Source organism: Mauremys reevesii, linkage group 15 (assembly GCF_016161935.1).
Source record: "Mauremys reevesii isolate NIE-2019 linkage group 15, ASM1616193v1, whole genome shotgun sequence".
NCBI lineage: Eukaryota > Metazoa > Chordata > Testudines > Geoemydidae > Mauremys > Mauremys reevesii.
Genome location: NC_052637.1, coordinates 29,143,706 through 29,156,829, shown reverse-complemented (window position 1 = coordinate 29,156,829; position 13,124 = coordinate 29,143,706). Strand labels below are relative to the sequence as shown.

Here is a 13,124-nt window from a genome sequence, read left to right as displayed (position 1 = left end):
CCCCCAAGGTCACTAGGGTCCAGCCACCTGTGCTGAAGCAGCACCAAGCAAACCGAGACCATCCCTGACAGGTGTTTGTCCAACCTGTTCTTGAAAACCTCCAGTGATGGGGATTCCACAACCTTCATTGGAGGCCTGTTCCAGAGCTTAACTGCCTGGCTGCAGATTAATGTGCATTAACATGTTAAAAACAGAGCTCAAAAAGTCAGTGTTGCCAAACTCGATGGTTAGAGCTGATCAAAATCTGGCCTTTGCATCCTGCAGAAAATTGAGAGAGATTCTGAAATCTCGTTGTCTGAAAATCGGGCCCAAAAGTCAAAATCTCCAAATCTTTCTAAACATTTTGGCCCTATCAAAATGTAACATTCTCCATTATCACCCCATGAAAATGTCAGTGAAAGCAACACATTCCAGTAAAGTGTTTTGATTTTGTCAAATTAGCATGGTCTGATGGAAAACTGTTTTGTCAGAAAATTTTCCACCACCTCTGTCTACAAGGTGAGCCACATCTGGTTCATATAACCTGGTTTCACAGGCTATTCTCTAGTACAGAGCAGGTCTGCTAACGGGCCCCAGCAGAAACACCACCCATGACTAGGTTTTTATGCAACGTTTGCAATGAAATCTGAAAAACCTCTACGTTAACGGTTGCCATTCAATGCTGATTTTCTTAAACAGTTCACTGATTACTCAAACCATTTAACTTTTTAGCTAAAATTCCACTTAAAATAAAGCACTGCACTATGTCGATGGACATTGCGTATGTTGTCCAAACAAAACATTTTGCAAAAGTATCAAAACAAAAATGTAGGGGTCCGCAAAATGTCCCAGAATACAATGGAAAATGGTCTTGCATTAAGTGTTGTGGGGGAAAAAAAGGACTGCATTTGCAGAGCCCTGGGAGAACCTTAGTAAGGACCAAGTTCAGATCTTGGGAACACACAAGTGACAGGACGTAAAGGTGCCCTGGACGAGTCTCTGAGGAAGGTTCACTAGGCAGCAGCTCAGCTGGGAATGCATTCACAAGCAGAACTCACTTTGATGATAGCCGCAGCTGCCCTGAAGCTCATGTGGGCGACAGACTCCCGCTTCCTACGAGGCAAACGGGTGTAGCCCGACCGCACGCTGGTGAAGGACGTCATGGAGAGGACTCCAGGCGTCTGGGGTGGTAGAACAGGGTGAGGGGTCCGAGGACGATCGACTTCATCCGGATGCCGGAACGGACGGCCTCTGGCCAAAGGGTCTACGATCTTAGAGTCACATGGACAGAGAGGCAGAAGTTAGTGAACTAGGTTCCGTTTTCAGCTCCGTGTGCACATGAATGTAAGAGACAGAAAAGGGAGACACAAAGATACACCTTACGCAAGTGAACCCTGTTGAGAGTGGGTTTTCTGCCAGGACTGAACCCAGAACCACTGGATCTAAAAGCCTGAGTTTCTACTGCCTGAGCCCATCCAACAGGGCTACACTATGCTCAGACAGCATTTCTGGGAATCCTTTGCTGAAGTTATCTCCAACAGTCTGATCTGAAGACACCTGCTCCCCTGCACTCTAGACCAGAGAGGCAGGATCTGGCTAGGAATCCCCATTTTAAATTATTTAAGTGAGAGCTAAGACAGGAGAAACCCCTCGTGGCACTACGCCCCATATTCTTCATTTATTGTTATGATATTAATATGGCATAACTAAGATATGTTTTATGTAAGATGGGTCATGTGCGATGTCATTAGAAAGGTGATGATGTAGTGAATGTGATGATCCTATTTGTATGCATGTATCTTTTCTGTATCTGAAGTTAGGAATGGTGACTATGTATCAAATGCAAAAACATGTTTGCAGTCAGTCTGGCTGGTTAGTCAATAAACCATTAGGGAGAACAATAGGTCTTTGAAGATGCTAATCTCCCACCTTCCTGGGATGCTGCTTTGATGCTGCAGGGTCATGTGATCATGTCACCTGGTACTGGACACCATCTTGGACTGCTGTATTTTTCCACTGGTGGGGGGTGGGGTCAAACTGGGAAACAAAGGATTCCCACCATATATAAATCCTTTTTAAGGCTGAGGAATGAGTTAATCAGGGTCAGTTCTTCACTGAATCTCCGCCCAAGATGACTGCTAAAACCACCCAAGACTGAGCTGGACCCAGGCTAGAAGGTGTCTGGTCTGTGAAAGGAATATCTGGAATTCTAAGCTGCAAGCAGAAGAAGTTTGTCTTCAAGAATCTCAGAAACCTGCTTAAACCAATGTTTAGGGTGAGAAATTACTACTTGTAGCCTGTTTCTTTAGTGTCTTAAGCTTAGTTTGCACGTTTGCTTTATTTGCTCAGGAATCTACTTGGATTGGTTTGCAATCCCTCCTAATCACTTAAAATCTATCCTTTGTACAGTAGTTAATAAACTGGTTGTGTTTTCTAAAACCCAGTTTGTGCAATTCATAACCGGGGGGGCATATCTTCCTCCACACTGAGGGAGGGGGCAATTTTCATGAACTTACGCCGTACAGATTTCTGCGCAGCACAAGACAATACAATTTTGGATTTACACTCCAGAGGGGTTGTGCACTTGAGTACTGGGCAATCCCTGAGCTGAGTCTTCCCACACAGTGCTGATCTCAGTGCCTCTGTCTTTCTGCAGTGGGGTGTGGCCCTACCTGGGTGTGTGCCAGAGGCGGCTTGAGGGCCTGGCACAGCAGGACAGGGTGAGGGAACCCAGGCTGGAATGGGCAGGCTCAGTGGGACCCCAGTACATTAGGTGGCACCCCGGTGTGTGTGTGTGTGTGTGTGTGTGTGTGTGTGTGTGTGTAACCCGTCACACCCCTGAGAGTTTTACCTTGGGCATCTTGCATGGCTTCGGTGACTCGGTGCCTTGGAAGGAGGGCACCTCTTGACTGGGTAGCTCCATGTCTCGGTAGGGGGCCTTGAGCTTGCCATATCGCATGCTGCAGTGCTGCCGGCTCTTGCGTTGCCAGTGCTCCCGCTTTCCCTCCCAGTCACTGCTGACACCAAACCACTGGGCTGTCCCCCTGCAGAAGCAAGTGTTTAGAGAAACAGTGTCCATCTCTGCTGGAGGAATGCAAAGGCCACTGTGCAAAGGCACTACGTCCACATGACAGAGAATGCGGCAAGTCATTTAAATACAGAATTGGAGTGCAAAATAGTATCTAAAATAGACCATTTCTGAATCTTTTACCCCATCCACATCTCAGGGCATCAATCCCCGAGAAATCAACTGCTACCCGCCGATACGGCGGGTAGTCAAGACGTACCCTCAGACACCATCATTACCACCTCCAGAGCTATAAGCAACTTCAGATATTGTCCACACTGCATCTGGGGTGTGTGACTGCACCTGCAGCCTGGTCTACAATATAGAATTAGGTTGACATAAATCGCTTTGCAGTGACCTCTTTATGCCCATGTCTACACTCAAATTTGTCTCCGATTCATGTAAGTGCCCCATTACGACAATGCAGTGAAACCACCGTCCTCCCCCACCCCCGAATGGCGTAGAGCTAGAGACTTGTCCACTCTGCAGATTTTAATGCACCTCCCCAAGCATTTCCAGTGAGAGACACACACACACACACACACACAGGAGGATCAAAAAACAGTTGAGTTTATTAGTCAACTGCAGCACAGTGAAGTCCTTAGAGTAGCCCAGAGAAAGGAAGGTTAAAGCATAGGCCGCTCTGGTTAGCGCAGAGCCTGGCCAAGCTGGGTGAACGCCACTGTTCAGGCTCTGGTCTGACATCTTCTGGGTCAGTTTCCAGATGGAGCCCTGACTCCTTCCAGCAGGCAGCTCTTACCCCCTCACCTCACCCCTCTCCAGTCCTTTGTTCTCCAGCTAGAGAACGTTGCTCAGCTTCCCTGAAGAGAGGTGGGGAAATCTGCCTCCTGCTGGGTCCTTGGTGGCTAGGTATCAGTGCCCTGGGTGATTGGATTTGCCATCCTTCTTGTATCCTCCATTCATGAGAGGTCGGTCTCAGACAGTCTTTTTTTTTTTAAATGGCACATTTCAAGCTCAGCCAGGCACGTAACATTAATACCCACGTCTCTGAGCCTGCCCTGAGAGCAAACAGTCCTTTTCCCCTCACCAGGTAACACCACAGCATATAGGGGAAACTGAGGCACACACGGGCTTCATAAAAATATTACAGAAAAGTCTCACTTCATCAGTGTGCAGCTGTCCAGATGACCATTCCAACTCCACGCACACGAGCTACTGCCTCGAGTAGACAGGATCTCCCGGGTCTGTGGGGAGAAGAAGCTGTGCAGGTAGAACTTTGGACCAGCCACGGAAACGTCGACATCTACAAGCAGATTGCACGGGGGATGCAGGCGAAGAGTTCTGATGCAGACAGGGATCAGCAGCAGGACTGTGAGAAAGTGAAGAAACTTCGCCAGCGATACCACAAGGCTGGGAGGGTAACGGTCAAGCTGGTGCTGCACCGGAGATCTGATGCTTTTACAATAAATTGCCTGCCTTGCTCACCAGAGATCCCACCAGCACCTCCCAGATCACTGCCAATGCCTCCGAGGAGCCTGAGATGGAGATCCCTGTCATGGGGGGGCAGGAACACACAGCAGGGGACTCCAGCCATGCTGCTAGCCAGGACCTGTTGAATACTTTGCTGGAGACTAGCCAGTCCATGTGAACATGGATGAGCCTGCAGGTGAAGGGGAAAGGAGCTTGGGGAAGCGTGCACATGCATGTTTCCTTACTACGTTTAAATTTAAAGCTGGTGCCCGGCCCACACCCAAGTTATCGACTTTTCGTTGCATGAGAAGAGGTGGCAGTACAACAACAGGGAAAAGCAGGCAGCTGCTTTTCATTCTTCTGCTGGGTTAAGCGGGAGGGGAGGATAGGAGCAGTTTGTTTATGAACATAGGGATGTCCCTCGTATCCTCTGGAGAGATCGCGATGAAATGGTCAGGGAGGCAGTCCTCTCCCGAACGTTTCTAGGCATGGCCGCAGAAGGACACTTTCCCAGGCCAGTCTGGGAGGCGTTCAGCTAGCACCACTGAAGCAGGCCAGAGGCATATGGGCTCAGGCAGCTTTGGGACACCAACAGCAGCTGGGCTCTCTGGTCTGTTGTGCCCCTTCCAAGTGAAATATCAGACAAAACCCACCACTGCCTGTGAAAGCCAGTGCCAATATTTACTACCCTTGCTCTGTACTCAGACCCATGCTGAAGAGGGGCTGAAATTCTGTAGCTTCATGAAACAGAAAATCCAACTCCTCGCCTCTGCAGGCCATACTCACCGTGGCTGGGGCGGTGCTGAGCTGAGGTGCACCACAGCACAACCATCACTAGGCATTTCTCATTAAAAGGATTTATGGGAATAAGGGGAGGGTGTTTTGATTTTGGTTCTTCCCTTTCTGTTGTGACTGTAAATGTAATGATACATCGGTCTATTTTGACCTGGTGGCATTGAGGGGTGACCCATCCACACACGTAGAATGCCTGGCCTTGTGGAGAAGAAAGAAGAGGACATGTTCTGTGAGATCCTACAAGTCAATGCTGCATCCGCCCATGAACAAAGGAGGCTGGAGAGCCAACATGACCAATGGCATGGAGAAAGAGGACAGGAAAAAGGCATGGGAGTAGTCCCAGAAGGACAAGGAGCAGGAAATGCATCAGGACATCGTGGGTCTTCTCAGACAGCAAGCCCTTGGTGTACAGCTTCACAAGCCATGGGAGCAAAAAGACTAGACTGTGTCGCGCAGCATCACTACTGACATTTCAACACCCGCCAGTTAGGAAAGAATACCCCTGCCTGCAGCTTTTGGGAAAGTCCTGTGTTCTTAAAGAGGTGAGCATCAGGCACCTTCCCTGACCAACCCACACGGATATTGGTGAAGCGTCCCTGGTGATCGACCAGTGTTTGCATCATCCTGGAAAAGTAGCCATTTCTGTTGCCGTACTCTGTAGCAAGGTGGGCTGGTGCCAAAATAGGGATACGAGTGCTGTCCATCACCCCACTGCAGCTCAGGAACCCCATTACTGCAAATCCCTCTGCTAGCAGCCCCTGCACGTTGCCAAGAGTCTCACTCCTGCATAACAGGATACGCTTCATTGCATGAGTGGTCCCCACTGGGAATTTCCCATTGCAAACTTCCAGAGGGTGATTGCTGCTGGTTTCTCCACTGTCAATGCAGCTCTCATTCTGGGGTCCCTGCGCTGTGGGGCTGGAACGAGCTCTGCACACGGATCCAGGAAGATGGCTTCTCACCTCCCAAGGTTCTGCCACCACCACTCATCGCTCCAAACCTGCATTACGATGTGATCCCAACACTCAGTGCTCGTTTCACGAACACGGCAAGCAACCCTGAATTGTTTCTCGCTACATCCACCAGCCAACTGTCCTCTGAGACAGCCTCATGTCCCTGGTTGTTGGGGTACTTCCTGAAGGTCTGCAAAAATCAGAGGAGTTGTACATCCTGTATTTGCCACATTCACAAGAACAGCGCAGAACTCTGTGGCTTCCAGGCTTCTGCCAGAGCCTGAAAAGCATGGAGTAGATTGTGGGATTTTGTTAGAAAAGGCACAAAAATGATGGGAAATGGATGGTCTTACGGGACGCAGAGAGTTGCATGCTGGGAACTTGACCCCTGGCTCCCCAGAGATCTCTGGGTGAATCCTTACTATCCCACAAAACATTGCAAAAGTGGCCCAAAAGGCACTGAGCTGGACGATGGTGCATGGCGCGCTGGCACCAGCCTTTACATGGACACACGCACTCCTGGTGAGCACCAGGCACAAGCAGCCAAGGACACGCATGCCTCAGCAACATGCAAACTGCAGCAGCCGTGTGCGTTGACTGTGATTTGTATGCAGACATAACCTCAGGCAGGCGCACCCGCGCTAGCTTTAATTGTTAGAACGCTAAAAATAGCAGTGAAGATGCAGCGGTACAGACCCTGAACTTGGTTAGCAAAGCTAGTATGTCTGGGGGGCTTTTCTAGCCTGCCTGGAGCCTGCAGCCCCACATCTTCACAGTTACTTTTAGCCATGCTAGTTAGATGACTGCTCGCACCAATGTGCCTCCCAGTGCTGCAATCACACCCCCAATGGCAGCGTGGACATGGCATTCAGGATCTAACACCACACAAGGCGCAGGCAATGTTCAAACCGTTCACACTACAAGTGAAATGAGTTCTTTGATCCCAGCCCAGCCCCTTCACCCACAGAAGCCTGCCAGAGTTGAGCTCAGTTGGCAGCCTCTGCTCTGGAGGGGCCCAGCCTGCAATAGCAGGAGATGCCAGAAATTCAGCCCTCTTGGGAACATCGCTGGTACCTGCACCACACTGGGACCAGGCTTGTTAGCTTGGTGCTGAAACAGAAGCACAAGCGAATGCGTCCGTGAAAGCCCCACGTAAATACCACAGAGAAACAGCCTCTTGCTTCTTGGCGCTGATCTGTGAAAAGCACGAGTTCGAATTCTAACTGAGGAGACTGGCATTGTTCCTGGAACAGCGAACAGCCGGGCAACACACCAACAGATGAAAACCCAACATGGGACCTGGTTAACTTATTTCAGCTTCCTGATTCTAACACACGCAGCTTCGACCTTCACGCCTGGTCCCGCAGCGCGTCGTCTGCAGCCAGGGCAGAGACCAGAAAAGCAGGGAGCCAAATCTGTTCAACTCCCCTCCCCCCAGCCTAGCACCAGGTGCTGCAGCGTCCGACACGCGGTGCCGTAACGCCCAGTGCCGCATGCTCCTTACTTGCGGATGCTCTGGGACAGGGAGGTCTGTCTGTGGAAGCCGGGACGTCTCTCCAGCGTGTTCTCATCCCTTTTCCCTCTGGGCTCCTGTAGGCTCACGCTCTTTTGATACACTGGGTTTTTCAGAGGCTGGAAGGGGAGCCAAGCCATTAGGAGCAGAGCTGGGGGAGGGGAACACATTTCTGTGTCTAGCTGGGATCCCCCCACAACCCACTGTTAAGGGAGGCAGGGGGGAAACAGAACCTGTCAGCCAAGAGACTGACCTACCTCTCGCCAGGGCTCAACCCCCTACGTACATGCTTGGGTTCTCGCAGGGCTCGCCCTATGTTTGACCTTAATTTAATTTAAGAGCTTGACAGAGGGGTCCCATGTTCAGATGTGCTGCCGGCATGGGGAAGCAAGAGCAGCTTCAAGAACTCCAATTGCAAAACTGAGTCCCCCCCGCACCCCATCTGCCTACCCTTTGGTGCACCCTGGGCCCCTCGGACAGCTCCTGCGCCCAACCCTTGGCTGAAGGGATGACGAGCAATGCTGCAGGGAGGGAGCCCCGTAAAGCCATTTCATAACGGGCAGCTAATGGGGGAAAACAACTAACCCCTTGGAGATGGGCCATCAATGCACATCATCATCCTGAGCAGCAGCCTGGAAAATGGCAGCATTCAGGGCTCAGAGCTGCATGGGTTCTAATCAAGCAGCAGAATGGGACAGGAGATGGTGCTGGGCTGGGGAACGGGGCTCGACCATGCTCCCAGAGGAGCAGCATTCCCTAGTACCTTACCACTGCTACAAAGAAACCCCCTGCTCCCCCAGTGCACCCTCCCGGGTCACTGGGAACTAACCGGCATTGGGACATCGGGGATCCCCCTCTTACCACTTTTGGGTTGCTTTCCTCCTGTAGCTCCACTGGTGGAATGGTGATGGAGAGGTCAGGGGGCTTCCTGCTCTGCAGGCGGCTGCTGCTGGTGCTCGACCGGCTGCCCCCATTCTTATCGCTGGACGACATCTCAAACAGGAGGAGTTACTCAGGCTAAAGGGGGAGGAGAGGGGGGAAAAGACATTAGACCCTAGATTTCTTGGCCCGCACTGCTGATTGCGCAGGGGAGGAGGTTGATCAGCCTCCTCTCTACGGGGAAGGCGAGGTAACGGCCATTTCATGGATTTATCGCAGATAACCGCTAATGGCTCTGTGCACCGCAGAGACCCTGGAGGCACGTCAGTTCTTTAAGTGCTTGTTGCAAGGAGAGACATGCAGAATCCTTTCCTTTAACCACTTCCCAGAGAGCCAGTGGGAGCCCCTGCTCCTCAGCCATATGCTGCTAGAGATCAACATTGCACACTTCTACAGTGACTTCCATGCAAGGGTCCTCAAGTGCTACCCAAAGATCACAACACTCTGACTCGTGCACCATTATCCCCATGTAACCGACGGGGAAAAGCAAGCGGACTTGCCCAACGCAGTAATTCAGTGGCAGAGATAGGAACAAAAACCAAGATTCCCACCTGCTACTCCCCTGCTCTAAGCCGTTCTTTATCGTAACCATGCAGCAAACCTCCCACCACTAGTCCTATCAAGTGCTTTGACTTGTGATGCTGCCCAGGAGGGTTGGACGGGGCAGTTCAACATAGCAAAGACAAAGGCTTTGAAGAGGTTTGCATCCGGCCCAAGGTGCTTGTGGAGTTAGAGACATGCCTGGCAATGGGAACTGGCCGCTACGCACAGATTACAGTACATGCAGCTCGACCACAGCAGCAGGAAAGCCTCCGGAAATCACGCCCACTCAAAGCAGACTTCCAGTTTTCAAAGAACTAACCTGGCGTGGGTCCAGAACTACGACCCCCAGGTTAGGCAGTTGCTCTGAACTCAGTGGAAGGAGACGAAACCAAGAAAGGAAACTAAAGCTGAATAGTAGGAACATTTTCAGACCATGAGACCTATTTCCATTCTGGAATCATCTCCCCATGGAAGCAGTGGGACTCTCCAGACACTGAAAGCAAGATTCCCACCAGAAAGTGTCCTGTAGAGAATGAGCCAGGGAAAGGGAGTGGATAATCAGAAGTCTTGGCCATCTCTTTGTAAGGTATTTAAAGGCCTGTGGACTAATCAGTCAGCATAAGCGCGCGAGAGTGGTTACACCACGGTTCTATCTGGAGCAACCTAGTGTGAAAGAACATGATGCTTTATGGTCTCTCCTGCCCCAGTCTAGCTAAAACCACCCAGCCCAGCACTGGGTGCATGATGTGTGTGTGGCACACAGTAGAAGTTCTTCCCAGCTCAACAGAAGCCTCAGCAAACTGGCTTGTCAAGGTCACTCACCTGCCCTTCTCAAACTGTATGGGGAGGGGGAAAACAGAGGGAGGAAGGAAGGGTGGGCAGGAGAGAAACCTCTACACCACTGCAGGATTTAGCCAGCCATCGCTTCCACTGCCATTTAGCATTTAATCCTGTTCCACGCCTGCTAAGTGTGGAGACGCTCATGGAACAGGACTCTCTAACCCTACAGCAAAGGCAGCCAGGAGAGCATCTTCAGGAAATCCCAAGGAGGAGAGCCCAGGTGTGGATGCTACACTGGAGTGGTGGCCGAGTAGACAGCATCGTACCGGGCAGCCCATTCGCTACGAACACAGGGATGACGTGCGGGAGCACACTCAGCATCCAGCTGACACTGCTTCAGAACTCCCCTCTCTGATCCTGGTACAACAGGCCAGAAAAGTGACATCGTCCCCATTAGCCCTTTTCTGAGCCCAAAGAAATGGAAGCCCTCTGTCCCAGCTGATCACGAGGGCAGTGAATTACCCCAGGAGATTGTGCCAGCGCCGTCTGAGTTGTTGCACCAATTTGTGAGCAATGGATCACTAGAACAGCCGTACCTTACTGAGTTCTTCTGTATTTGGATTCTATGCTTTAGAGCAAAATCTTCTAGTCTATGGGATGGATTCTCCACTGCTCCCAGTGTGTACTGGTGCAGTGCCACTCGATGGGGATACTTGGGCAAGTGTGATGGATGCAAGGGTTACCCTAGCACCCATTTAGCCCTAGGCTCCCTTGATGTAAACACAAGAGACTCATAATCCCAGCCTTACAGACTTACCCACGCATAGTTAACAATAGCAGCCAGGTCGGAGAGCTGTGGTGAGCCCACTGCCACAGGTGCATGAGAGCGCTCCCAGCCAGGCCGGCTGTAAGCTCTCGTAACAAGGGACTTTCCTCAGCCCTTCAGTCCAAGCAAGGAAACATGCCCTGAAGGGACTAGCGGTGAAAGCTGGGGGCAGTGGGTCAGCCGGATTTGCAGTACAGCTTTTAAGTGGTCTCCTCGCCTCCTTACATAACTATTTAGGTCAGGCAGGCTAAGCCCAGCGTGAGCTGAAGCAGGAATGGCAAGGGTTAAAAATCCACTTGCTCTCTCTCTTTACAGCTAGAGTGGTGCTAGTGGGGACCGTGTAGTGAATTGGGAGGTTCTAAGCCTGCTCTGTTCCTGCCTGGCAGCATCCTGGGTGGGTGTCAGCAGGGTGGAGTTTAGCTTGTGTGTTTATGGACAAGGTTCTAGCACGGGGATTTGGGAGCCAGAGGGAGGGCGAGGGGTGAGAAGAGAAAATAGCGTTGGAGCTGGAAGGTGGGACAAGAGACCAAATTAAAAGCCAACAGATCCATTGTGCGTTATCCCCATCCTGACCTCGTGCAAACCCCACGCTCAGAGCTACAAATGCAGGGACGCTCAGCTGATTGGGTGCCTTTGAAGTACATTAGCCCAGTTACTGTAGGAGTTTTAAAAATTAAGACCCTCTGATCAAAGTCTTCGGCACATTGGTTTGCACAAATTAGGATTTGAAGGAGAACGGGCAGCATGGGCCAAAGGAAAAGGCACTGCCTGGGGATCACAGGAGGGTTCTGTTACCATCTCTGCCAAGTACCCGGCCTCGGGCAAGTCGCTTCCCCAGCGTGCCTCTGCTTCCCCCTCTCTGAAATAGGGCTGATTTTTACCCTCTTTTGTGAAGGCGCTTTAAAGACTAATGATGAAAGTGCCCAGTAACAGCTACCAGCCAGCACAGGACCACCAGAAATGGCTTCCATTAGTCAGGGCTTGTCTTCACGTGCCGCGCTACACTGGCACAGAGGCGGGAGCTCTGTGGGCAGGAGACGCTCCCCTATGGACAGAGTGCTGTCTACACGGGGGGGTTAAGGTCAGCGGTGTAACTACATTGCTCAGGGGGGATGTAGTTAGACGGATATAGGTCTATAGTATAGATCTGGCCTTAGCACAGGGGTTTTCAAATTGAGGGGCGGGACTCCTCAGGGGGTCACGAGGTCATTACATAGGGGGTCACGAGCTGTCAACCTCCACCCTAAGCCCTGCTTTGCCTCCACCATTTATAATGGTGTTATAAATTAAAAACTTTTTTAATATTTAAGGAGGGGTCGCACTCAGAGGCTTGCAATGTGAAAGGGGTCACCAGTAAAAAAAAGTTTGGGACCCACTGCCTTAGCAGAACTGAGCATGGTTTAGTTTTGAGAAGACTGAGCGGGGACCTGATACGTTTTCAGATTTGTTAAGGGCTGGTATAAAGAGAATGGGGATCGATTGTTCTCCATGTCCATCGAAGGTAGGATAAGTAGCAAGGGAGACTTAGGTTTAGAAAGTTTTTTCCTACTATCTAACTCTAAGGGAAGTTAAGCTCTGGAATGGGCTTCCAAGGGAGGTTGTGGAATCCCCCTCACTGGAGGTTTTTAGGAACAGGCAGGACAAACCCGTCAGGGATGCTCTAGGTTTACCTGGTCCTGCCTCAATGCAGACTTGAGGACTTTGAGGTCCCTTCCAGGCCCACATTTCCGTGATCCTGTGAAACGCCTTACCCTTCACACAGCCTGCCTCCCACTTCAACGCCCTTCTTGTACCAGTACGACATGCAAACTAAACCCACCAAGATCGAAAATCTCGCCCCCACATTTCAGCTCCAAAGGAACAACTCATGAAGTTAACAAGGGGATGACTACACAGAACTGCAGGTAGTGTCAAATGCAGCAGGCGTCTAGCAGCTAAAGAAAACAAACCGGAGGGGAGAGCTGCACAACAGCCAAGGGAGAGGGGGAGCTGTGAGGAAACCGCACTCCCTGCAGCCAGGTACAGCAAGGGGCACTGAACTCCCCGTGTCCTGCTTACTCTAGCTCACGAGGGCATCAGAGCTGCTTTGCGTGCCTGTATCCAAGCACCAATCTCTTATAAAAGGGGTGTTTTGCAGCAGAGGCACAAAGCTATCAAAGCTTAAGAGCTGGACTTTTTAAGCTGCGCTGCCTGAAGGCACATAAGCAAAACCAACCCCAGCCTCGGTAGGCTGTTTAAATCCTGGGATACTGGCCCTCCTGCTCCTTGGTGCAGTACAGGAAAAGGAATCTGAGGTCA

The 13,124-nt window shown here is 51.0% G+C and overlaps 1 protein-coding gene across 1 annotated transcript in view; it reads right to left on the bottom strand.

Moving 5' to 3' along the window:
* Positions 1–13,124, bottom strand: part of RHBDF2 (rhomboid 5 homolog 2) — a 79,370-nt gene that overhangs the window by 16,333 nt on the left and 49,913 nt on the right. The window contains exons 2-5 of the mRNA XM_039501309.1: positions 8,600–8,755; positions 7,730–7,857; positions 2,831–3,023; positions 1,038–1,250 (exon numbers count right to left, since the gene is read on the bottom strand). Of these exons, the coding sequence (XP_039357243.1) occupies positions 1,038–1,250; positions 2,831–3,023; positions 7,730–7,857; positions 8,600–8,731 (666 nt within the window). The 5' untranslated portion in view covers positions 8,732–8,755. The remainder of the gene's footprint in view (positions 1–1,037; positions 1,251–2,830; positions 3,024–7,729; positions 7,858–8,599; positions 8,756–13,124) is intronic.